The 27,505-nt window shown below is 36.6% G+C and overlaps 1 protein-coding gene across 3 annotated transcripts in view; it reads left to right on the top strand.

Annotated features, from left to right (window-relative positions):
- Positions 1-27,505, top strand: part of PREPL (prolyl endopeptidase like) — a 57,553-nt gene that overhangs the window by 15,857 nt on the left and 14,191 nt on the right. For 2 of the 3 annotated variants that reach the window (XM_033419150.2, XM_033419151.2), the window contains 7 exons: positions 12,684-12,806; positions 14,044-14,110; positions 14,681-14,887; positions 16,092-16,227; positions 21,790-22,006; positions 22,631-22,816; positions 26,809-27,006. In XM_033419150.2, the coding sequence (XP_033275041.1) occupies positions 12,684-12,806; positions 14,044-14,110; positions 14,681-14,887; positions 16,092-16,227; positions 21,790-22,006; positions 22,631-22,816; positions 26,809-27,006 (1,134 nt within the window). The remainder of the gene's footprint in view (positions 1-12,683; positions 12,807-14,043; positions 14,111-14,680; positions 14,888-16,091; positions 16,228-21,789; positions 22,007-22,630; positions 22,817-26,808; positions 27,007-27,505) is intronic. The other variant, XM_049695987.1, reaches the window with a different exon arrangement.

Raw genomic sequence — 27,505 nt, forward strand, 5'->3', positions numbered from 1 at the left:
CCTCTGCACATAAATAGCTTTTAAGGTCATGAGACTGGATGAGATCACCAAAGGAATTAGTGTACACTATAGATAAAGAAGTGGTCCAGTATATTTTGATGGTAAGAGCCAAGGAGTTGAGTAGGAACTAGCTAAAGACACTGAGAAGGGCCAGTGAGATAGGAGGCAAACAATGAGAATGAGGTGTCCTGGAAGCCAAGTGAAGAAAAGTGTTTTTAGGAGGAGGAGGTGATCAACTGTTTCATAATGCTGATAGGTCAAGTACTGTGAATACCTAGAATTAACATTTGTACTTTGTGATGTAGTGGCCGTCAGTGACCTTTTTTTTTAATGAAGTAATATCTTATTTTTTTTAATTATTTTATATTGGAGTATAGTTCATTAACAGTGTTGTGTTTCAGGTGTACAGCAAAGTGATTCAGTTATACATGTATCTATTCTTTTTCAGATTCTTTTCACACTTAGGTTATTACAGAATATTGAGCAGAGTTCCCTGTACTGTCCTTGTTTGTTATCTATTTTAAATATAGTAGTGTGTATATGTCAATCCCAAACTCCCAATTTATCCCTCCCCCCACCCACCTTTCCCCTTGGTTAGCCATAAGTTTTTCTTTTTTTAAAAAATGTTATTTATTTTTTGGATGCATTGGGTCTTCGTTGCTGCGTGCGGGCTTTTCTCTAGTTGTGGTGAATGGGGGCTACTGTTTGTCGCAGGGTGTGGACTTCTCGTTGCAGTGCATGGGCTTCTCATTGTGGTGGCTTCTCTTATTGCAGAGCACGGGCTCTAGGCATGCGGGCTTCAGTAGTTGCAGCACGTGAGCTCAGTAGTCGCGGCACGCACGCTTCGTAGTTGTGGCGCGTGGGCTCAGTAGTTGTGGCTCATAGGCTGTAGGGCACCTGGGCTTCAGTAGTTGTGGAGCGTGGGCTCTAGAGCTCAGGCTCCATAGTTGTGGCGAACAGGCTTAGTTGCTCCACAGCATGTGGGATCTTCCCAGACCAGGGATCGAACCCATGCCCCCTGCATTGACAGGAAGATTCTTTGTGGCGCCACCAGGGAAGTCCCAAACGATAAGTTTGTTTTCTAAGTCTGTGAGTCTGTTTCAGTTTGGAAATAAGTTCATTTGTATCTTTTTTTTTTTTTTTTTAATTTTTTTGCGGTACGCGGGCCTCTCACTGTTGTGGCCTCTCCCGTTGCGGAGCACAGGCTCCGGACGCGCAGGCTCAGTGGCCATGGCCCACGGGCCCAGCCGCTCCGTGGCATGTGGGATCCTCCCAGACCGGGGCATGAACCCGCGTCCCCTGCATCGGCAGGCGGACTCTCAACCACTGCGCCACCAGGGAAGCCCCTTGTATCATTTTTTTAAGATTCCGCATATAAGTGATGTGGTATGATATTTGCCTTTCTCTGTCTGACTTCACTTAGTATGATAATCTCTGGGTCCATCCATGTTGCTACAAATGGCACTATTTCATTCTTTTTAATGGCTGAATAATATTCCAATGTATATATGTACCACATCTTCTTTATCCATTCCTCTGTTGATGGGCATTAAGGTTGCTTCCATTCTTGGCTATTGTAAACAGCACTGCAATGAACATTGTGGTGCATGCATCCTTTCAAACCATGGTTTTCTCCAGATATATGCCCAGGAGTGGGATTGCTTGATCATATGGTAGCTCTATTTTTAGTTTTTTTAAGGAACCTCCATATTGTTCTCCATTGTGGCTGTACCAATTTACATTCCCACCAACAGTGTAGGAGGGTTCCCTTTTCTTCACACCCTCTCCAGCATTTATTGTTTGTAGACTTTTTTTTTTTTTTTTTTTTTAACGGTACGCAGGCCTCTCACTGTTGTGGCTTCTCCCATTGCGGAGCACAGGCTCCGGACGCGCAGGCTCAGCGGCCATGGCTCATGGGCCTAGCCGCTCCGCAGCATGTGGGATCTTCCCAGACTGGGACATGAACCCATGTCCCCTGCATCGGCAGGCGGACTCTCAACCACTGCGCCACTAGGGAAGCCCTGTAGACTTTTGATGATGACCATTCTGACTGGTGTGAGGTGATATCTCATTGTAGTTTTGGTGTGCATTTCTCTAATAATTAGTGATGTTGAGCATCTTTTCATGTGCCTCTTGGCCACCTGTATGTCTTTGGAGAAATGTCTATTTAGGTCTTCTGCCCATTTTTTGATTGGGTTGTTTGTTTTTTTGATATTGAGCCACATGAGCTGTTTGTAAGTTTGGAGATTAATCCCTTGTTGATCGCATCTTTGCAAATATTTTCTCCCATTCTGTGGGTTGTCTTTTCGTTTTGTTTATGGTTTCCTTTGCTGTGCAAAAGCTTTTGAGTTTAATTAGGTCCCATTTGTTTATTTTTGTTTTTATTTCCATTACTCTAGGAGATGGATTGAAAAAGATATTGCTGCGATTTATGTCAAAGGGTGTTCGGCCTGTGTTTTCCTCTAAGAGTTTTATAGTATCTGCTGTTACATTTAGGTCTTTAATCCATTTTGAGTTTATTATTATGTATGGTGTTAAAGAATGTTCTAATCTCATTCTTTTACATGTAGCTGTCCAGTTTTCCCAGCACTATTTATTGAAGAGACTGTCTTTTCTCCATTGTGTAGTCTTTCCTCCTTTGTTGTAGATTAGTTGACCATCGGCGCATGGGTTTATCTCTGGGCTTTCTATCCTGTTCCATTGATCTATATTTCTGTTTTTGTGCCAGTACCATACTGTCTTGATTACCGTAGCTTTGCAGTATAATTTGAAGTCAGGAAGCCTGATTCCTCCAGCTCTGTTTTTTCTTTCTCAAGATTGCTTTGGCTATTCAGGGTCTTTTGTGTCTCCATACAAATTTTAAAATTATTTCTTCTAGTTCTGTGCAAAATACCGTTGGTAATTTGATAGGGATTGCATTGAATCTGTAGATTGCCTTGGTAGTATAGTCATTTTGACAGTATTGATTCTTACAATCTAAGAACATGGTGTGTCTTTCCATCTGTGTCATCTTCGATTTCTTTCATCAGTGTCCTATAGTTATGTGGTTATAGATCTTTTGTCTCCTTAGGTAGGTTTATTCCTATATATTATTTTTGATGCAAGAGTAAATGGGATTGTTTCTTTAATTTCTCTTTCTGATCTTTTGTTGTTACTGCATAGAAATGCAGTAGATTTCTAGGTATTAATTTTGTATCCTGCAACTTTACTGAATTCATTGATGAGCTCTAGTAGTTTTCTGGTAGCTTATTCATAATTTTCTATGGATAGCATCATGTCATCTGCAACAGTGACAGTTTTACTTCTTCTTTTCTGATTTGGATTCCTTGTATTTCTTTTTCTTCTCTGATTGCCATGCCTAGGACTTCCAAAACTGTGTTGAATGAAAGTGACAAGAGTGGACATCTTTGTCTTGTTCCTGATCTTCGAGGAAATACTTTCAGCTTTTCCCCACTGAGTTTGATATTAGCTATAGTTTTGACATATATGGCCTTTATTATGTTGAAGTATGTTCTCTCTATACCCACTTTCTGGAGACTTATCATCATAAATGGGTGTTGAATTTTGTCAAAAGCTTTTTCTATTGAGATGATCATTTGTTTTTTATTCTTTAATTTGTTGATGTGGTGTGTCATACTGATTGTTTTGTGGATATTGAAAAATCCTTGCATCCCTGGGATAAACCCCACTTTTTCATGGTGTATGATCCTTTTAATATATCGTTGGATTCAGTTTGCAAATATTTTGTTGAAGATTTTAGCATCTATCTTAATCAGTGATACTGGCCTGTAATTTTCTTTTTTTGTGTTATCTTTGTCTGATTTTGGTATTAGGGTGATGGTGGCCTCGTAGAATGAGTTTGGGAGTGTTCCTTCCTCTGCAGTTTTTTGGAAGAGTTTCAGAAGGATAGGTGTTAACTCTTCTCTAAATGTTTGATAGAATTCACCTGTGAAGCCATCTGGTCCTGGACTTTTGTTAGTTGGGAGTTTTTTAATCACAGATTTCAATTTCACTACTTGTGATTGGTCTGTTCATATTTTCCATTCTTCCTGGGTCAGTCTTGGGAGATTGTACCTTTCTAAGAATTTGTCCATTTCTTCTAGGTTGTCCATTTTATTGGCATATAGTTGCTTGTAGTAGTCTCTTATGATCCCTTGTATTTCTGTGGTGTCCATTGTAACTTCTCCTTTTTCATTTCTAATTTTATTGATTTGAGCCCTCTACCTTTTTTTCTTGAGGAGTCTGGTTAAAGGTTTATCAATTTTGTTTATCTTTTCATAGAACTAGCTTTTAGTTTCATTGATCTTTTCTGTTGTTTTCTTTGTCTCTATTTCATTTATTTATTCTCTGATCTTTATGATTTCTTTTACTAACTTTGAGTTTTGTTTGTTCTTCTTTCTCTATTTGCTTTAGGTGTGAGGTTAGGTTGTTTATTTGAGATTTTCTTGTTTCCTGAGGTAAGATTTTATTGCTATCAACTTCTCTCTTAAGACTGCTTTTGTTGCGTCCCATAGGTTTTGGATTGGCATGCTTTTGTTTTTATTTGTCTCTAGGTATTTTTTGATTTCCTCTTTGATTTCTTCAGTGATCCATTAGTTGTTTAGTAGCATATTGTTTAGTCTCCACGTGTTTGTGTTTTTTACAGTTTTTTGTTTTGTTTTGTTTTACAGTTTTCTTTTCCTAGCATTGTAGTTGGAAAAGATTCTTGGTACAATTTCAGTTTTCTTAAATTACCAAGGTTCACTTTGTGGCCCACCGTGTGATCAGTCCTGGAGAGTGTTCCATGGGTACTGGAGAAGAATGTGTATTCTGCTGCTTTTGGATGGAATGCTCTGTAAATATCAATTAAGTTCATCTGGTCTAATGTGTCATTTAAGGCCTGTGTCTCCTTATTGATTTTCTGTCTGGATCATCTGTCCATTGATGAAAGTGGGGTGTTAAAGTCCCCCACTATTGTGTTACTGTTGATTTCCTCTTTTACAGCTGTTAGCAGTTGCCTTATTTATTGAGGTGCTCCTATGTTGGGTGCATGTATATTTATAATTGGTATATCTTTTTCTTGGATTGATCCCTTGATCATTATGTAGTATCCTTCCTTGTCTCTTGTAACATTCTTTATTTTAAAGTCTATTTAGTCTGATATGAGTATTGCTACTCCAGCATTCTTTTATTTCCATTTGCATGGGATAGCTTTTTCCATCTCCTCACTTTCAGTCTGTATGTGTCCCTAGATCTGAAGTGGATCTCTTGTAGACAGCATATAGATGGGTCTTATTCTTGTATCCATTTAGCCAGTCTTTGTCTTTTGTTGGATCATTTAATCCATTTACATTTAAAGTAATTATCGACATGTATGTTCTTATTGCCATTTTGTTAATTGTTTTGGATTTGTTTTTGTAGGTCTTTTTTCGACCCTTCCTCTTTTGTTCTCTTGTGATTTGATGACTAACTTTACTGTTGTGTTTGGATTCCTTTTTCTTTTTTGTGGTATATCTATTGTAGATTTTCAGTTTGCAGTTACCATGAGGTTTTGATGTAGCAGTCTATATGTAAACTAGATTGTTTTAAGTTGCTGGTCTTTTAATTTCAAATCCATTTCCAATATTCTGCATTTGTACTCTCCTCACGATTGCTGGTTTTGATATCATATTTGTATGTGGATCATTTCCTACCTTTACTGTATGTTTGCCTTTACCAGTGAGCTTTTCCATTCTTAATTTTCTTGTTTCTAGTTGTAACCTTTTCTTTTCCACCTTGAGAAGTTCCTTTAACATTTGTTGCAAAGCTGGTCTGGTGGTGCCAAATTCTCTTAGCTTTTGCTTGTCTATAAAGCTTTTGATTTCTCCATTGAATCTGAATGAGAGCCTTGCTGATTAGATCATTCTTGGTTGTAGGTTCTTCCCTTTCATCACTTTAAATATATCCTCCACTCCCTTCTGGCTTGCAGAGTGTCTGCTAAGAAATCAGCTGATAACCTTATGAGAATTCTCTTGTATGTTATTTGTTGCTCTTCCCTGTTGCTTTTATTATTTTTTCTTTGTCTTTATTTTTGTCAGTTTGATTACTATGTGTCTCGGCATGTTCCTCCTTCGGTTTATCTTGCCTGGGACTCTCTGTGCTTCTTGGACTTGAGTGACTGTTTCCTTTCCCACGTTAGGGAAGTTTTCAGCTATTATCTCTTCAGATATTTTCTCAGGTCCCTTCTCTCTGTCTTGTTCTTCTGGGATCCCTATAATGTGAATGTTGGTGCCTTTAATGTTGTCTCAGAGGTCTCTTAGACTGTCCTCATTTCTTTTCATTCTTTTTTCTTTATTCTGTTCCATAGCAGTGATTTCCACCATTCTGTCTTCCAGGTCACTTATCCGTTCTTCTGCCTCAGTTATTCTGCAATTGATTCCTTCAAGTGTATTTTTCATTTCAGTTATTTTATTGTTCATCTCTGTTTGTTTGTTCTTTAGTTCTTCTCTTTGTTAAACATTTCTTGTATATTCTGAGTCTGTGCCTTTTCCAAGGTCTTGGATCATCTTTACTATCATTACTCTGAACTCTTTTTCAGGTAGATTGCCTATCTCCACTTCACTTAGATGTTCTTCTGCGGTTTTATCTTGTTCCTTCATTTGGAACATATTCCTCTGCCATGTCATTTTGTCTAACTTTCTGTGATTATGGTTTCTGTTCCACAGGCTACAGGATTGTAGTTCTTCTTGTTTCTGCTGTCTGCCTGCTGGTGGATGAGCCTAAGAGGCTTGTCCAGCCTTCCTGGTGGGAAGGACTAGTTCCTGCCCATTGGTGGGTGGGGCTGGGTCTTGTCCCTCTGGTGGGCAGGGCCATGTCAAGGGGTATGTTTAGCAGGAAGCTCTGTGCTCAGGAACACTTTAAGCAGCCTGTCTGCTGATGTGTTCCTGCCCTGTTGGTTGTTTGACCTGACATATCCCAGCACTGGAGCCTACAGGCTGTTGGGTGGGGCCAGGTCTTGGTGAGAAAATTGCAGCCACCAGTAGGGCTCACGCCAATGAGTACTCCCCAGAACTACTGCTGCCGGTGTCTTTGTCCCCACAGTGAGCCACAGCCACCCCCTGCCTCCACAGAAAACCCTCCAATACCAGCCAGTAGGTCTGGCCCAGGCTCTTTTGAGGTCATTTATTTTTTCCCTTGGTCCTGGTGCACATGAGAGTTTGTGTGCACCCTCCAAGAGTGCAGTTTCTGTTTCCCCTAGTCCTGTGGAATTCCTGCTATCAAAACCTGCTGGCCTTCAAAGCCAGATTCTCTGGGGGCTCCTCCTCCCTTTGCCAGACGCCCAGGCTGGTGAGCCTGATGTGGGGCTCAGAACTTTTGCCCCTGTGGGAGAACTTTTGTGGTATGATTATTTTCCAGTTTGTGGGTCATCTACCCGTCGGGTATGGTATTTGATTTATCATGATTGCCCCCTTCCTACTATCTCGTTGTGGCTTCTTTGTCTTTGGATGTAGGATATCTTTTTTTTGGTAGGTTCCAGGAATTTTTTGTCAGTGTTGTTCAGCAGTTAGTTGTGATTTGGGTGTTTTCATAAGAAGAGGTGAGCTCACATCTTTCTACTCTGCCATCTTGTCTCTCCCCCCCATAATATCTCTGGCCATCAGTGACCTTGACAAGAGCAGTCAGTGGAATGAGAAGGGCAAAACTCTTACTGGGCTCAAGGAGACAAATTAGAAGCAGGGAGCATTGGAAACAATTAGTTTCCTTCATTTAACAGTCACTTTTTGAATAAGAAAATAAGCAGCAAATATAACTAGATATTTTAAATGAATATAATTAAGAGCCTTGAAAAGAGTTTCACAGATGATTAGTATGGTTTTGTGTAAAAAAAGAGAGATCATTTATTAAGTCAAGGAAGTTCCTCTATTCCTAATTTAAGGTTTTTATCATTTTTTAAGTGCATTATTTTCTGGTTTTTTCTGCATTAATGGAAATGGGCCTAAGATTTATTTCCTTTATTTGTGATTGATGGATTTTTCTAACATTGAACCATCCTTTCATTCTTAAGGTAAATCTTACTTGGTCACATAGGATTTTATTGTTACTATTATTGTTTTTATTTTGTGTTTTTTAAAAATACATTGATTTATGAATTTTAGAGTTTTTTCAATCCATATTTTACAGTAAGATTGGTTTTTAATTGTCTAATGTCACTGTCTAGTTTTAGTGTCAGGGTTATATTAGCATGATAAAATAAGTTGAGTAGTTTTAAATAGTTGGCATTTTTTTTCTTAAATAGTTGACATATGAGATTATCTTTTCCTTGAGGATTAGAGAAAGCTACCTTTGAAAGTATCTGGGTTTTGTGTCTCTTTTAAGAAGGGAACACTTAGTTATCAATTTCTTTGATATTTATTAGCTTATACAGCTTTTCTTTTTTTTTAGTTGGTTTTGGTAATTTATTTTCTTCAATATTATCCATTCTATCATGTTTTCAAATATATTAGCATAAAGAATGTTATTTTAAGTTTTAATAATCTTTACTATATCTGTAATTATGCCATTTTTTTCACTCGTAATGTTTTATCATTTTTTTAATCAGTTTTGCTATACATGTCTTTCTTAGTACTTTTTTTTTTTTTTTTTTTTGCGATACACGGGCCTCTCACTGTTGTGGCCTCTCCTGTTGCGGAGCACAGGCTCCGGACGCACAGGCTCAGCAGCCATGGCTCACAGGCCCAGCCGCTCCGCAGCATGTGGGATCCTCCCGGACCGGGGCACGAACCCACGTCCCCTGCATCAGCAGGCGGACTCTTCAACCACTGTGCCACCAGGGAAGCCCCTTAGTACATTTTTTAAAAGAACCAACTTTTTTATTTTGTTGATCTTCTCGTTAGTTACTGTATCAACTTAATTGAAACAAATTAATTTTATTTCCTTTCTTCTAGTTCCTTTAGGTTTACTCTTCTCTTTTTTCTGTCTTAAATTGAAATGTCTCATATTAACATTATTTCAGGAAGACACATAATCTCAGCTTGTCCCATTATTAATGGTGCTAAGCTTGACAATTTCAGTTAAGGTGATAACTGCTAGTTCTCTCCATTGTTAACAGGCCATTATTCCCTTTGCAGTTACTAAGTAGACTTAAGGTAATACTTTGTGCAAATATTTTATTACCTGACATCATTTCATCTAATGAGTTTAATAACCAAGGATGATCTTTACCCTAATCATTTGTTTCACTGGGGGTTGCTAATGATTTTCTATTTCTGTTATTCTTTCTACATTTATTAGGTGGGAGTATTCTGTTAAGAAGAGTTTCCCCCTATTTTTGTACCCTCTTTTTATTTTTTTTATTTTAGTTAGGTGTCTGTTTTGTTTTTTGCTTCTTTTTAAATTGTTGTTTTTATTTTTTTCAGTTTATTATAATCAATTACAGTCATTATTGTTTTTGATGCTCAAACTGTCCCAGATGTGGCTAGTAGGAACCCCTTTAAACTGGCCTTTGTGTTCTTTTGACACATCTCCATGAACCTTTGAACACTTCTTGCTTTCTGACACAAATGACCTAAGCCTACTTTTTACTCTCCCTGCCCCAGACTTGGAATGAGCCTTTAATTAATGGCACCATCTTGACTAAAAGCTGCCCACTGTTCTTCTGTTGTGCTATTTTCTGTTTTTAGAGTTCATTATTATTTGCTGTAATAAAGTTTACAGAGACTTTCCTGGCAGTCCAGTGGTTGACTCCATGCCTCCACTGTAGGGGGCACAGGTTTGATCCCTGGTTGGGGAACTAAGATCCTGCATGCCACGTAGTGTAGCCAAAAAATAAATTAATAAAATGTGAAGTTTACATATTCCATTCTCTTGTCTTACGAGTTTCCGTTGTAAAATGGTTTTGTGGTGGGCCACCCAGAAGGTGGGAAGGAATGCTTCTTTTTTCCACTAATTGAGTGATACTGTACATGTAACTTTCTTAAAATTTAAAGCTCTCCTCACCTCAGCTCCTTTAGGTAGTATATTCCCTTAAAACCAATAGACTATTCATGTATTAAGACAGTGTTCCCCAATCTTTTTGGCACCAGGGACCAGTTTTGTGGAAGACAGTTTTTGCATGGACGGGGGATGGGGGGATGGTTCAGGTGCTAATGCGAGCGATGGGGAGCAGCAGATGAAGCTTTGCTCGCTCGCCTGTCGCTCACCTCCGGCTGTGTGGCCCACTTCCTAGCAGGCCACAGACAGGTACCAGTTCGCAGCCCAGAGGTTGGGATCCCCTGCATTAAGATACTTGGCTAAAATGGATAGGTTTAGCTGCATACCCTGATGGTAATGCTAGCTGGCATTGAAATGAAAGCTTAAAACACCCAGTGGGTATTCTTGGCGACAGAACTTAAACCAAAACCAATTTGGAGTACTTTATGATTATTATATAAAATCTCAGTTTCCCTGGAAGTAATTCCTTTTGAGGAATTACTTACAAAACTCTCGAATTCTACTTCCATTTTATTAAGGCAATTAAAAATCCTATTGCTTTCAGGGTTATTTTGGTTCACGTAAGCTCAGTTTATTTGGATTTGTGACACAGAAAAAGGTTAATCAAGAGTGTAAAATAAGTTTAGGAGGATAGATATTGGGCCCAGCCCTGTTGCCTTAGCCTGGCATTGGCCATGGCTCTCAATAAGAATGGGTGTTTAAAAGTGGCAGAGCCGGGCTTCCCTGGTGGCGCAGTGGTTGAGAGTCCGCCTGCCAATGCAGGGGACACGGGTTCGTGCCCCGGTCCGGGAAGATCCCACATGCCGCGGAACGGCTAGGCCCATGAGCCATGGCCGCTGAGCCTGCGTGTCCGGAGCCTGTGCTCCGCAACGGGAGAGGCCACAACGGTGAGAGGCCCACGTACCACAGAGCCCAGCTCCTCACCTACAATGTGCTAGGAGCTGCAAGGTAGTAGAAAGAGATACTCTCTTCATAGCCATCCTGACTGTACTTCAAAAGTTCTAATAGGAATTAACAGAATAGATAAGCATATATCTGGATATGAAAAGGTAGCTTCTACCACTAAGTTCTAGTTTCAAGATAGATTTCTAGCGATCTTCTGATTTGTGCCTTGGTTGATAATAAGAAATTATTGGTATAGATATTTTGCCTCACTAAAGGTTAACACTAGATTTTGTAGAAATACTAAAAAAAAAAATGAGCCTTTAGAATTTGAATTTCAAATCATTAATCATATTAATTTTATTATTGAAGTGGAGACTGAATGATTTATACTACTGTAATAGCCATTGTTGGTAATGTGAATCTAGTCCAAATCATAAAGCATCTCAAAAACTCTAAAAAACTTTGTGAATGATTATTTTTTCATTTAATTTGCTTTGGGGATTTTTCTGTTTTATTCTTGTGTTTAATTTTAGACTGTAAACTCCTTGTGATATAAACTGTATTTATAGCTTACATTCTCTACACTGTTGGTAAAGTATCATGGATACCCTTATGCAATAAATATTTACCAGCTGTTGCAGGTCCTAACCAAAGGCTTAGTGCTCTTTCTGGCACAAATCACTACAGTTGTCATCTTTGGCAGAAAGCTAACATTTAAAATCTTGGCTAGAATTATTTTCCTTAAGCAAGGGAAACCTGTGGAGTGTTGAATTATTCAACCCTTTATTTATTTATTTTTCTTCTTTTTGCGGTACGCGGGCCTCTCACTGTTGTGGCCTCTCCCGTTGCGGAGCACAGGCTCCGGACACGCAGGCTCAGCAGCCATGGCTCACGAGCCTAGCACTCCGTGGCATGTGGGATCTTCCCGGACCGAGGCACGAACCCGTGTCCCCTGCATTGGCAGGCGGACTCTCAACCGCTGCGCCACCAGGGAAGCCCCTCCACCCTTTTTTTAATTTGACAACTAAGGTTTTGCCTTATCCAAATTTTAATAATTCATATGATATTTATATGCTCACCAGAGATCAACTTACTTAAGCTGTTAGCTTATTAGATACTCCTAATAAGACACTGAGTGCTTTATTTTAGCTTTCACCTATATCTCTACTTGTTAATTTTCCATTATTTTTCCTTTTTGAAGATGAGTATATATATATTTTTTTAACCTCAAAGAGAAGCTCTGTTTTATAAAGCATTAATTTGCCTTTTGAGCTAATAAACCGTTCTATGCGGAGGATTCCTTATCTCCATGAGAAGAAAAATTATGGCTAATGAAGATATAAAGTATGAAAAACTTTTTGTCATAACTCTTGCTGTGAATAAAATAATAGTGAACATTTATTAATAATGATAATGTCTTCCTCTCCCTTTGACATTTTCCCCTTTTTAGGAGGTATTTCAGTACTTTATAAAACTCAGTAGACTTTTACTTCTCACACCTGGCTATTAAATATGTAAATGTTCATAGGATTTCCTTTACTGCTTTCTCATAATATTTCTGAAGACTTTCCAGCGCTTCTTAGTACTACTGCATCTTAAGGACTTAGCCATTTGAATTAATAGTATAGTCATCAAGTATCCACCTTACTTGTTTACATTTTTAAATGAAAAAGAGGAAATAATGTATTGAGCTTATGAAACATTTAAGATCTGTGAAATGCATATTATTTCATAGGTATAGACCTAACGTTGTAGTACTTGAATGAAAAGGAAATAAGAATTACCTTTAAAAAGCAAAGGTTTTCTCCCTAGTTGAAATATTATGATCATACTGATAAAACTTTTTCCAGGAATTTTTGCCTATTAAACAAGAAAACAAAAAATCCCTCTCAGAAAACATGGATGCATTTGAAAAAGTGAGAACAAAATTAGAAACACAGCCACAAGAAGAATACGAAATCATCAATGCAGAGGTAGGATATCATATCTTTTTTTTTAAATCTGATATTACCAGTCAGGAAACAAATAAAATACCTTGTGATTTATAAACATAATCCCACATCAAAATTACACTGCTTTTGGCCTTTAAAATATGCTGAAAAACTTAAAGAACAAAGAGTAAGCTGAGTATGGTCCTTTAAATAAATTATAAAGATCAAAGCCAAGATGAATTTCCAAGCATATAATGTTAATTCTGGTTTTTGGAAAAAACCAATTCTGTTTTTAAATTTTTTAAATACTCCCAAGGAGAAGTTCAAATGAAACTAACTCATAATGTTTTATTACTTGAAAATTATTTGATTGTTCTATCTGTACTTTTTTTAATAAAAGAAAATTCACTTTAAATAGTACAATACCATGAAATCCAAGTATTTGCTTGACTGTTTTGTGTTTACCACAGTCATAAATATTCAGTTGAAACAGATTGAACATGCATGTTGAAAATTTTTCGGTAAGATTGGAAAACAGAACCACAGCTTATGAATGAGAATTACATACGTACTAAAATGGAAATAGCAATAGGTTAAGGATGAGGAATTCCAGATTCAGATTATGCCACTAACTAGCAAGTAGTAATTGTCTTAAGTTACCTGAAATCATATCAATCAGTTGCATTTAATATGTAGGAATTAGACAAGAGCATGATTCATATATTGGTAATAGTCTTTCAATCTTAAATTGTCTCTATCACCCTCACAGAGGGTGAGATGCTTTGTGTAAAATCAGATCAAACCGTGGACAATTGGCAGTGACAGCATATTTTAAAGGAAAGACTCTCAGAAAGTAATTGACTGGGTTTTCAGACTAGTCTAAGTCACAGTTTCCACATCTGCATCATTTTGGATTATCTTAAAGATGCCACTTGATCTCTGTTGTCAGATGTTCCAGAAGTAAAGCTAAAGTGGTTTGTACAGTCATAACTGACGTAGGTTTCGTTAATGCCTTCTCTTTGTTGCCTCTTACATTTATGTATTAGAAACTCCTCCAGTGATTGTAAACATATGAAAACCATATTTTAATCACTATATTGTAAAAAGTGATTCATTTTGTATTTTTTATATGTTCATTCATAGACTGCAACACGTTTGCTTATAAAAGATCTCATTTCTTCATTTTGACTAGTCAGATCACTGAACAATTACTTAAATTGTTTTTAAATTATTGAATAAATTGTAATTAAATAAACCATTTGTTTCTTTTCATTGTCAGATTAAACATGGTGGTTTTGTTTATTATCAAGAGGGCTGCTGTTTGGTTCGTTCCAAAGATGAAGAAGGTACAAAACAGTTTTTCCTTTTAAGAAATATCTGATTTTTCAGGTTTCACATTTTTCATTGGAAATTTGGTATTGATTTTTCAAAGGTATAGAAAATATCTGTTTTCAATTTCTGATTTTTTTCTCTTTTTTTAAATGAGTAGTTTTTTAATTTCTGGGTTTACCTAAGATATAATTAACAGCTACATTCAAAAGCTCTGGCAGAGAGAATGGAGGTGGGAACCAGCATTTTTTGAGCGTCTACCAAATCCTGGATACTGTGCTAGGCACTATATAGACTATTCAGGGTCACTTAACGTTTTCTTACTTTTCTAGGTTCTATATGGTCTACAAATATTAGACTATAACTATCAAGTAACATCACGTAGGTTGATGCATTGAATAATATTGAATAACGTAGGGTAGTATTAAATACTAATGCCATTTTCTGTACACATCAAACTGCTGTCAGTGTTCAAAGATGCCAAAACGTAGCCTCTTACAGAAGCGGAATGCTAGTTTAAAACACCATTTAAAATTTTTTGAAGTATATTTTGTGGAATTATCTCCTTTATCCTTTTCTTTATGCAGCAGACAATGATAATTATGAAGTTTTGTTCAATTTGGAGGAACTTAAATTAGAGCAACCCTTCATTGATTGTATCAGAGTTGCTCCTGATGAAAAATATGTAGCTGCCAAGATAAGAACTGAAGATTCTGAAGCATCTACCTGTGTAGTTGTGAAGCTCAGTGATCAACCTGTAATGGAAGCTTCTTTCCCAAATGTGTCCAGTTTTGGTAAGCCACCAACCAAAACAGTCTTCTACATTGAAAAGGCAACAGTAAAGAGGATTGTCCACACTTTGCAAACATTTTTACTTGCTCACGTGAGTGAATGAGAGGATGAATGCCTGACCTGTTTATCCCTGTGGACTCCATACCTTCCTCTGTGCCTCTTATTCAGGAGACCTTCCCTTCTTTAGTTAAATATCCAAATTCATGTTCATGTTTTTAAAAGTATTGTAATCGGAGTCCAGGTTGTACAGTATATGTTAATATATCAGTAATTCTTTGCTATTATTTAGAGTACATTTTCACATAAATTGTCTCTTAATATTTTATTCAACTTTAAGCTTGGGTATGATTTTTTCATTTCACATCATCTTGTTAAGCCATTATAGCACATTGCCCAGGGTCACTACCAAGGAACTCTGGAACACGATGAACTAACTTATTCAATAAAAGCTACGATATTTTTACCAATAGAACCAACTTTAAATTTTATCATTTATCACTGAGTGATATATATGTTTTTACTTTATCCTCCCTTTTTATTTTCTGCCATAAATGTCCCCATTGTTTAATAACTAAATGCTTTTGCAGTGAATAGAAATTATACCGTATCTAATTGATTCTAAGGCATACCTCTTGTACATTTTAACCTCTCTAAAATCAGAATGCATACTATACAATAATGTCTTACAGTCACTGTCAGCCAGGTGGCAGTCATGATGTAATTGTGTGAAAACTTTCATTGACAGCCTCTGGTAAGATCTAGAAAACACCATATTTGGTAGTTTGAGATATCCTGTGGCTTGAAAACAGGCAGAAAACATTTAGGCATGAGAGAAAATGGTCCAAAATTTCCTCAAATTTAGAGGTTGTAGATCTAAACATAATTCATCTCCTGAAAGCAAATGTGACTTTACCAAAGTCTTTCTTAAATACTGAATATTCGTCTCTTATTTAGAAACTTGAGTACCCTGAGACTAATAACTACTTGAAAACTTAGAATTGATGTAGTAGTATCTTATTCTCTGGAAATATCTCTGGCTTATAAATAACGGGGTTAGACATAGTCAAACCTATGTTAGATTTAGATTTCCAGGGATAAACTTGCACATCTCTTCTATTTGGCACTCAAAATTAGAATGCACTGTGCCTTTTTTTTTTAAACTGTAAATAGGTGGATATATATAATTCTTTAATTATTTTCTTTTAGAATGGGTAAAGGATGAAGAAGATGAAGATGTTTTATTCTACACCTTCCAGAGGAACCTTCGCTGTCATGATGTATATCGAGCCACTTTTGGTGATAACAGGCGTAATGAACGTTTTTACACAGAAAAAGACCCAAGGTACTAAAACAATGCAATTAAGTCTTTTTCTTCAGAATATTTCTCTAGTTATCTAAAGTGCTGCTTTTGGTTGACTTAAAACATTGATTTTGGCTGGAATCAGATATAATAAGGCTAAGAGGAGCATAAGCATTCTTTTATAAGTGGTTTAGATTCAAAATTGGAAATTAGTTACATTCAAACTTCAGAGTGAACACAAATATATCATTAGATTCAAATGCTGAGTCACTAACATTCTTTCTGTACTGACACATGAGAGGAGTTGTTAATTAAACATTTAATATGGTTTCCGTGCAGCAATTATCAATCTCTTGTAAGTCGTAACTAGAATAACCATGGTGCCAGTTACACAGAATTCACCATTTATTTCATATAGGTTACCTGAATTTTAAATTGCTTGCTTTGAACCATGATATACATTGGTCTTTAAATTTTACTTTCCCCAATACTTTGGTAATTCCTCCTTAAAGCTAATTCTTTTTGCTTCAGGACTTATGCCTCATATTACCACTTACCCATGCTTGGGAGGAAATGATAATAAATTTATCTGGCAAAATCCCTTAACTCTTAGCCAGATACACTTTTCCAAATGATTTATGATAAATTATTTCTTAACACCAGGGTCCTGTCACCTCTTACAGTATAATTTGGACAATGTCTGAACAGATTTTGCAAGAGAGAAAAATTATCTTTAACACCAAATCTATGACAGTAAAATTGATACCCAAACAAGAAAAGTAACCCTTCACTTAATAAAATCTCAGAGCTGACAAGGACCTTAAAGAAAATCTTATACAACACCCAGTTTATATAAAGAACTTGAGGTCTGGAGAAATTGTATTATTCCAACCCATAGAACTAACATTCTGGGTTCAGTAATGCTGTCATTGCTTTTTTCTGATGATGATTGTTTTAATGAGAATTTACTAGAACCAGCTATTCATACGATCCACTACTTTATGTGTCATTTGTCAAGGATATCTTTTGGAGATGACAGTTTAAGCTAGTAATTTATTACATTGTATCAATGACTTATGATTGTGAACCATTTCACATCTTGTGAATAAAACTCAAAATTGACCCTGTGAGTCATACCCTTGAATAAGGTACTTAATTGCCATATGTTGTTACTATCCTAAGTTCTAAGATTGAGTTATACATACATTTAAGATTCTTGATTTTTGGCTTCTAGTATGCTTTTTCTACCCCAAAAAGAATTAACCATAATTAAGTATGTTTAAACCTAGTTTGGCATCTGATCTCTAAAGCACAGATTAGTTTGTCGATTCTGAATACAGTTGACCCTTGAACAACTGGGGGTTAGGAGCACTGACTCCCGTGTGGTTGAAAATCCACCTGTAACTTTACGGTTGACCCTCTTTATCCACTGTTCCATATCTTCATCCACTGTTCCATATCAGAGTATTCACTGTTTATCCACTGTTTCATATCAGAGTATTCTCTTTAACCACTGTTCCATATCAGAGTATTCAACCAACCGCAGATGGTGTGGTAGTGTGGTATGTATTTAATGAGAAAAATCTGTGTATAAGTGGACCCCACCAGTTCAAATCCATGTTGTTCAAGGGTCAACTGTACTTAACAGCCCTAATCCAAAGGGAAGGACCAAGAGGGAAAAGCAGCATACCAGTAGAGAAAATGTAATAAAGGTCTTCGTAGAACTTCTGAGACTGAGCTGTTTTTTTTACTGTGTTTGCTTTGATCCCCAGGTTTCAGTATTCTGCTCTCACAAGTAAGGTTAGCCAAAATTATTTCTTTTTCTAGTTTCTTGAGGTGTGAAGTTCGTTTGAGATTTTTCTTTTTTCTTAATGTAAGTGTTTATTGCTATAAATGCCTCTATTAGAACTGATTTTGCTGCATCCGTTAGGTTTTGGTGTGTGGTATTTCCATTTTCATTTACTTCAAGGTTTTTTTTTTTTATTTCCCTTTTGATTTCTTCTTTGACCCTTTGGTTGTTTAGGAGTGTATTGTTTAATTTCCATATATTTGTGAATTTTCCAGTTTTTTTCCTGTTAAGACTTATTTTGTGACCTAACACATAATCTGTCCTGGAGAATGTTCCAGGTCCACTTGAGAAGAATGGTATTTTTATTTTTTTTTGCTGTTGGACAGAATGTTCTGTATATGTCTGTTAGATCCATTTGTTCTAAAGTATAGTTCACGTCCAAGGTTTCCTTACTGATTTTCTGCCTGGATGATCTATCCATTGTTGAAAGTGGGCTACTAAAGTCCCCTACTATTATTATGTTGTCTATTTTCCTTTCAGATCTGTTAATATTTGCTTAATATATTTGAGGGTTCTGATGTCGAGTGCATATATATTTATGCTTGTTATAAATCTTCTTGACGAATTGACACCTTTGTCATTATGTAGTGGCCTTCTTTATCTCTTGTTAGAGCTTTTGAGTTAAGGTCTATTTTGTCTGATACAAGTATAGCTACCCTTGCTCCCTCTTGGTTTCTACTTGTGTGGAATGTCTTTTTCTTTATTTTGACCCTATGTATGTCCATGAAACTGAAATGAATCTCTTACTGTAGGCAGCATATAGTTAGTTCTTTTTTTATCTGCTTAGCCACTTCTTGCCTTTTGATTGGAGAATTTAATTCATTTACATTTAGAGTAATTTATAACAGCTAAAGACTTACTAATGCCATCTTTTTCATGTTTTCTAGCTGCTTTGGATCAATAGTTCCCAGTTCTTCCTTTCCTACTGTCTTCCTTAATGAATTGATTATTTTCCATGGTGCTATATAGTTTGATTCCCTTCTCTTTATATTTTGTGTATCTACTGTAGGTTTTTGCTTGGTAGTTACCACAACTTTACTTCTCTTTCTAAGAAAACTGTTACTTACAGAGATGCTTGTGTTCTCACTTCCCTGTAACCACATGTCTGCCAGATAATTGACTGAGTAATTTATCTTTTGATTACCTGTGTCATTACACATAAATAAGTAGATAAAAGTAGCAAAAGAAGTGTTGAAAATAAAGAGTAAGATAGGGCAGGGGATCTGCCTTATAACAATATATTAAAACATGTGAAGGCACAACAGTTAAAATAATACAAATTGACAGACCAATAAAAGAGACCAGGATAACCCTAAAACAGACCCTAGAATGTGAATATTGAATATTTGGACGAAAATAATTTTCATTGCTTTGTACATTAGCATACATTACTAAAAGATTTAAAGGATCTATTGGTAAAAATAAAACCATCAAAAAAAAAAAAAACCCTAGGTGAAAATATATGTATTTCACTCAGCTTGGTTGAAATATTTCCAGAGCATAAAATCAATAGAAGAAATTACAAGGGTTAGTACCAATATTCTTGATTATCTAAAATATTAGATTCTTATGTCAGAAACTATTGTAAACAAATAAATTAAAATCCATATGACACATATGTGTGTGTGACTGATTCACTTTGTTATGAAGCAGAAACTAACACACCATTGTAAAGCAATTATACTCCAATAAAGATGAAAAAAAAATCCATATGACAAAATGGGGGAAAGTATTTTCAACCAAAAGGACAAGTTAATGTCCTTAATTTATAAAGAGATGGTTATAGACCAATAATGTAAACTACATCACCAAGTTTAAAATGGACACACAGCGAAGAAATAAAATTGACAAACATGGTAATGTAATCCAGTACAAAAGGAATTTTACCAAAATGCTTATCTCTGGGGAGTGGAATTCAGGGTTATTGTCCTTCTTTATATTCTTTAGTATTTTCAGTATGAATTACTTTTGTAATAAGGAAACATGTAGGTAGAATATTTAAAGGCATCCAGTGTGTCAATATGAATTAGTGTAATGCTCTTGGGATAGTATTTGATTATATTGATCAAGAGTCATAAAAATACTTAATCATTAAAACAGTATTTCTGTTACTAAGAATTTATCCTAAGGAAATAACTATAAAAGTTGGAAAGAGGGACTTCCCTGGTGGTGCAGTGGTTAAGACTCTGCACTCCCAATGCAGAGGGCCCAGGTTCGTTCCCTGGGTGGGGAGCTAGGTCCCGCATGCATGCCACAGATGGGAGTTCTCATGCCACAACTAAGGAGGCGGCAAGCCTCAGCTGAGGAGCCTGCCTGCTGCATCTAGGGAACCCACTGGCTGCAACTAGGGAGCACACATGCCACAACTAAGGGAGCCAGTGAGTCGCAACTAAGGAGCCCACCGGCCGCAACTAAGGAGCCCACCAGCCACAACTAAGAAGACCCAGCACAACCAAATTAATTTATTTTTTAAGTTAGAGAGAGGGAAACTGTCTTCATGACATATTCCCTTTTATATTTATTACAATGAAACATTAAAATCTACATTTTTAAGAATTATGATAATTCAACTCGATAGAATATTATGTAGCCATTAAAAATAATGATCACAGACTGTATAACTAATGTAGGGGAAGATGATAATATGTGTAAGAAGAAATGCAGGGACTTCCCTGGCAGTCCAGTGCTTAAGACTCTGCACTTCCACTGCAGCAGGCGCAGGTTCTATCCCTGGTTGGGGAACTGAGATCCCACGTGCCGCACAGCGCAGCCAATTAAAAAAAAAAAAAAAAAAAATCCTAAATGCAGAAGCCAGAATTGCATCTATATTTTTTAAATAACTACATCTATTTAAAGACATGTATAGGACTTCCCTGGTGGCGCAGTGGTTGGGAGTCCGCCTGCCGATGCAGGGGACACAGGTTCGTGCCCTGGTCCGGGAGGATCCCACGTGCCGCAGAGCGGCTGGGCCCATGAGCCATGGCCGCTGAGCCTGCGCATCCGGAGCCTGTGCTCCACAACGGGAGAGGCCACAGCAGTGAGAGGCCCGCGTACCACACACACACAAAAAAGACATGTATAAAATACAATTAAGCCTTAGAAGGAAAAATCGAAAAATTAAAATAGTTAATTTAAAAAATGTGTTAGGTTAGTGAGATTGTGAGGGTTTTTCTTCCTATTGTTTGTTTTGTTGTAAAAACTAGGAGAGTAGGAAAAAGGATATCCAACATGCACAGAGAAGAAAAACAAAGGAAACTCTGTGTCCCTTTTCTTCCCTACAGTTACATATCTCCTCTAGGAAGTTTATTTCCTCTTCTCAGGAAAAAGTCCTATAATCTATTAATGTGATTGAGAGTTAGATGATGTCTGTAGTTTACCTTGAAATGCATTTTTTAAAAAAAGATGGATTGATAGATATGTGATAAAGACAATATAACAAAATGTTAGCCATGATTGAATCTTAGTGGTAGGTATATCGGTATTTACCTTACATTTCTTTCATCTTTACTGTATGTTTGAAAATTTTTTATAATAAAATGTTAGAGAAAAATTATTTTGAATGCCTTTGGGGAGGAAATGAGAGATATAATAGCCAGTTTTTATAAGCAGTATTCACTAAGGAGTTTTTATTTTCTGTCTGCATTATAAATTAATATATATACTGAACACCAGTGAGATATTGTCATTAACAAGATAGCCTGCATTTGAAATTTATTGGGTTTTCGTATCTCTCTCTCCCTCTTTCTTCTGTGCAGCTTTTTTGTTTTCCTTTATCTTACAAAAGACAGTCGTTTTCTCACCATGAATATTATGAACAAGACCACTTCAGAGGTGTGGTTGATAGATGGCATGAGCCCTTGGGACCCACCAGTACTTATCCAGAAGCGAATACACGGGGTCCTTTACTACGTAGAACACAGAGATGATGAATTATACATTCTCACTAATGTTGGCGAGCCTACAGAATTCAAGGTAAATCCTGTATCCTTCTGGTCCCCATTTAGGCTCTTAGGGAGTGTTACACTAACATCAACATTTCTTGCTCTAAAAGTTTATTGTTTTGTAAGCTTTGGGTATTGTAAAAACTAATGCTATCTTCCTATGTAGAACCAATCCCCTTTCTCTTCCCTTAGAGCTAATACCTCTTCATATTTTAATTGTACCTAAAAAGGTTAGTAAATGAAAACATACTCTATCCTGAATATATTAGTTATCAAAGCCAAACTTAGTGGCTTAAAAAACTTTTATAAGCTTATGATTTTGTGAGTCAGCAGTTTGGATTGATCTCAGGCAGTTCTTTTACTGGTTTTGGCTAGGCTCATTGATAGTTCCACAGTCAACTAGCTGTCAGTACTCTCACTCAAATGTCCCTTGGTTGACCAGTCAGCTAAGCACTGGGCTATACCCACCCAGCAGCCTAGCCTGGGCTCATTCATACGGTGATGTTCACACTTCAGCCCTGATGCAGAGTTAGTTCCTTCAGCTCTTCATAAAACAGTGAAGATGAGTATGGTCTGGTTTTCAGTGGTTTCATTTCTGGATGCAGTAGTAATCATGTTCTGGTACCTAGATCTCTTCTAATTTTGTTCCACACAGCTAATGAGAACAGCTGCTGATACCCCTGCTATTATGAATTGGGATTTATTTTTCACAATGAAGAGAAATACCAAAGTTGTAGACCTGGACATGTTTAAGGATCACTGTGTTCTGTTCCTGAAGCATAGCAATCTACTTTATGTTAATGTGATTGGTCTGGCTGACGATTCAGTTCGGTCTCTAAAGGTATGTTTAATTTTCGAAAGATAATACATTAGTCAAAATATATGCAGTTTATTAACAGAACATCAAATTTTGAATAATACCAATATACTTTTTCTTAAAAGGAAATTAATTTAAATGGAATTTAGCATATTGGGTCTTTATCAGGTTTAGGAGGTTTGTTTTAGAATTACTTAGAGGACCTTCCATTTTGTGCACTTTTACTTAAAAATACTGTCTTATAGCATGAATTTCAGAGCTAAAGTGCCATTATATTTCTCTTTCTGCTTATCTCTATATCACATGTCTCTACAACTTTAGATATAGTAATAACTGAGGCCAACTTGGCAGCTGGTGCCTAACCACTGCCTCCTGTTCCCATCCCACACCCCCAGTGGGGATAGTAGTCATACCCACTGTGTTTCTGCTACTGTGTTTCTGCCACTGCATTCTCATGTCTTCATCATCTCTTTGCCAATTTTATTGCTAAAACTGGTGAACGGTAACGTTACTGCCCAGTTTTAAGGCAGCATTAATATGTGACTTTAGATAGCATGCACTGAAGAGAAGAAGAGAGCCCTCTGTTTTGCTTGATATGGAGTTGTGTGACCAGCAAACAGACCACTTGTACCTCCCCATCTGTACTACTATCACAATTTTTGTTAAAATGCAATTCCAGTAAATTCACTGGATGTTTATCAAATTTCTGTGTGCAAAGTACTGTATTGGGTGCTCTGGAATGGAAAGATAGTAGGACAAAATATCAGCCCTTAAGGAGAATACAGTTTATCATGAGATTAGACTAGTACACAAAGATCAAGTATAAGATGGGTTTAAATAAGTGGGATCAGAAACATAAAATGTGCTGTGAGGTCCAAAGGAAAGGAAGAGGGCCCAGGAAAGCTTTGAGGAGAAGTAGAATTTGAGATAAACCAAAGAGGATAGATAGGATTTTGATGGGTGGGGAAGGGAATGGTATTCTAGGCTGAGAAAGTCCATCAAATGAAGCTCTAAGCTGGAGAAGTTCAGAAAATGTTCAGGAAACTACTAATAATTCATTTTTATTGAAGCAGAATAAATTTCTAGGTGATGAAGCTATGATTTGACATTCTTTGTCAAGGTGGTGAATTTATGCATAAATTATGAAGAGGGGAACATGTGAAGTGTGCGGACAGGGGAATAATTTAAGGAGTCAAGCTGTACTTCATGAGGTTATCGGGCAGCTGTGTTAGAGTACACCAAAGCACCAAGAGATAAGCGGCATAGAGGTTAGTTTTGAGATTGTTACAGTGGTATAAATAAGAAATAACTAGGGCCTAAATAAAACAAGCAAAATTTTCCATCTACTTCATGAAATCAAATTATCAAATTATCAAATGTAATGTCTTGTGCCTTAGAAGGCTGTATAAATGTCCTAAAACAAAAATGGTGATTTTTAACTCCAGCAATTTTGTTAACTGCTTTCATCTACTGAATTCAAAAGTGTGTCTTTTCACTTGCTAATTGATGCCAAATTCAGACATCTTCAATCCAGAAACTGGCAGAGCATCTGTTCTTATTGTAGTCTATAGGAATAGGGATGGGAGAAAATATATAATTTCTAGCGATGCATTTATTATAACAAAATTCTTTCAGAATTAGGAATGTCATGAGACTTTGCTAAGATGTGATTTCTAAGTAAATATGGCCTTTTATATTTTTTATATTTTTAAGATATGCCTCAGTTTCCATTGTTTTAACTTCCATTAACACAAACATCATGTCTTTCATTTATTCTGTATCCTCTATTTCTTTATTCCTTGACCTTTCCCAACCTGTAGTACCTATTATGATATGAGTATGATGTTCTGAGTCATCATCACATGGAATCAAATACTATATTATATACCAGGTGCTAGTTAAAGAGAATTCTATAGATCAGAGCCTTTTTATGAACTGGATAACACTGATTAATATGCACAGACAGTGCTATATACAAAGGACATCTGTAAGCCATACTGTGAGTGGATTATAAAGTATTTCTGTATGTAACATCTCTGCCCAGTGTGCACTTGACTAAAAGAGCTTTATAAACTCAATCTCAGCAATAGAAAATGTGAAGCCCTTAATATATTGCCTCATATCCTTGGTCATCATGTCATCAGTATTTCCTGGTTATGTTTTTAGTTATGATATATTATTTGGTTATGATATTTAATTAAAGCAAATTAGGAAATGTTTTGCTTTGTGCTAACATCAATTCATCTGGAGCAGCCTGCATGCTTGGGCTGATTTTCTTTCAGCATGTATGTCTTAATCATTCTTTTGATGAAATGACTGTGGTTAGCTGGTAGAATGCTTAAACTAAACCTGTTTCTGTCAAATATCTCAAGGAATATCGGCATATCACCTGGCCAGCTTATAATTCTTCTCAGGCTCTGTTCATTAATATACATAGATGATACTGCAGGCTTATCTCAATAGGAAATGTGGCTGAAGATATCCTTGAGATAGTTAATACCTCTATATCAGCTGGACAAACTTTAAAAAGTCCATAGCCATGGAACAGTTTTTGTTATGATTAAAACTTTAACCTTGGTCCCATTAGTTTAAGAAATACACCCAAAAGACTTTTTGATTTATTGGAACCATTTAATCAGAAACTAAGCTTACTAAAAAAAACCAAAAAAACTAAACTTACTACATGAGTCACATGGAAAATGTTTTAAAGTGTCACCAAAGGGGAGAAAAACTTGTACCGCTGAGGGCTGAGGAGCCTTGTGCCGTCAATCTGAGGCCTGTGTTACAAGGTTAATAGCAATGCTTCTTCCTTTTCTTCCCACTGAGGTCTCAATTTTTACTCGTTTCACTTTTGCTACCAGATTTCCCAACTTTCATGATTACATTTTTCTTTCTAGTTATGGCTTATATTTAAATAAACAAATTATCCTTGAAAGTAACCCACAATCTGAGGAGAATAAATTAGGAACTCTTTTAGAGAGACATTGCAAATTTATGTCCCTGGTGTTTCAGGGCAGTGGATTCTTTGGATTAATTGCAAGGAATTTGCTCTGTGAACATAAGCTCTTTGGCTATAGTTTCTACAGGTTAAATGGTACACTCTTTATGCATACATCCCCCACCTACCCTTTCTAAATAGTGCCCACCAGTGACGTTGCTGTGCCAGGACCTCTGATTTTCTAAGGAATTTGCTCTTTCTACAATTACTCAGGAAAAGAAAGGCAATTTTCTTTTAATGTTCTGACTCTCAGTACCATTTCTAACACACTGTCAGCCTGCTTACTAGAGTTCTTTAAAAGGTGTAAGAGGGATGTTAGTGGAAGGTTTGAGGCTGGACCCTGCTGCTCTGAGAGAATAAATTTTGATTTCTTTCCTTTTTTCTTAAAGTTAAGAATCTTAAGCGTAATAGCTGTGAGTCTCTCAGAGTGGATGTGCGGGAAAGGTTTTCTTTTGCACAATGGTTACCCTGGGAGCTAAAGTTAAAAACAAATTGTAAACGCTTTAGTGCTGCTGAGCCAGTTTGTAGCCCTGGAATAATAACTGTCATCACTGCTGCTGTCCAGGCAGCAGAGTAAGGGCTGCTGGATAAATTATTAAAAACACGTGAGAAATATCGTGTTCTATGAGAATAGAGAATAGAGATCTTGGAGATGTTTCTGGGTTCTGGAATTACTACTTGATTTGCTGTTATTCTTAATCATTTTGCTGTTTCATTGCCCAAGTTTATATACCCCCAAAATAAACTTTTTTATTGAAGGAGACTTCATGTAAATCTAGATTCATGATAAACCATTTTCCTGTACTTTTTCCTTATTTTATTGGTCATTTGCATAGAGTTTTGTTTTTCACTTGAAATATTTTTTGTTGTGCTGAAGTAACCCTTAGATGAGGCATTATGTGATAATGGATAAAAATAAATTTGATGTCCACATCATCTTGTTTGGAGCAGACCCAGAAATTTAATTAATAATACTTAGTGTCTAGATAAAGAGTAAAAATAACTTTTATTTCTTCAGCTCCCACCTTGGGCCTGTGGATTCATAATGGATACAAATTCAGACCCAAAGAACTGCCCCTTTCAGCTTTGCTCTCCTATACGCCCCCCTAAGTATTACACGTATAAGTTTTCAGAAGGTAAATTGTTTGAGGAAACTGGACATGAAGACCCAATCACAAAGACTAGTCGTGTTTTACGTATAGAAGCCAAAAGCGAGGTAAGTCTTTGTGATCCCCACTGTCAGCCTCTGTTTGTTGAAAGGATACTATTTGTCAAGTATTGTGCAATTGCTGGGATTACATTAGCACAGTTTAGTAAAGTGGATCTAACACTCCACAGCAAGACCCAAATGATTTTAGGGGGTACATGGACTTTTTTTTTTAACTTCTGATACTCATGCATTTATTTTAACATGGATTCGAAAATTTATAACCATCATAGCAAGCCCTTGGTTTCATGTGTTGTGTATATTTGAATATTAAAAGTTGATTTCAAGAAGAAAATAATCAAGTTTCTGTGTAGTTATCACAAAAATTATGAAGGTAGTAAGCAATTGACTAGAGTGAACTAGACTAATATAGACTCCATGCCCTCATGGAGGTTAAATCTAGTGGAGAAGATGCTAGATTTTGAAGAAGTAATTACTAATGTACTGATTGCTGCCAAGGAAGATGTACTGAGTACAGTGGAAACATATGGTAAAGGGACCTTACCTC

This window comes from Orcinus orca, chromosome 13 (genome assembly GCF_937001465.1).
Source record: "Orcinus orca chromosome 13, mOrcOrc1.1, whole genome shotgun sequence".
NCBI classification, from domain to species: domain Eukaryota; kingdom Metazoa; phylum Chordata; class Mammalia; order Artiodactyla; family Delphinidae; genus Orcinus; species Orcinus orca.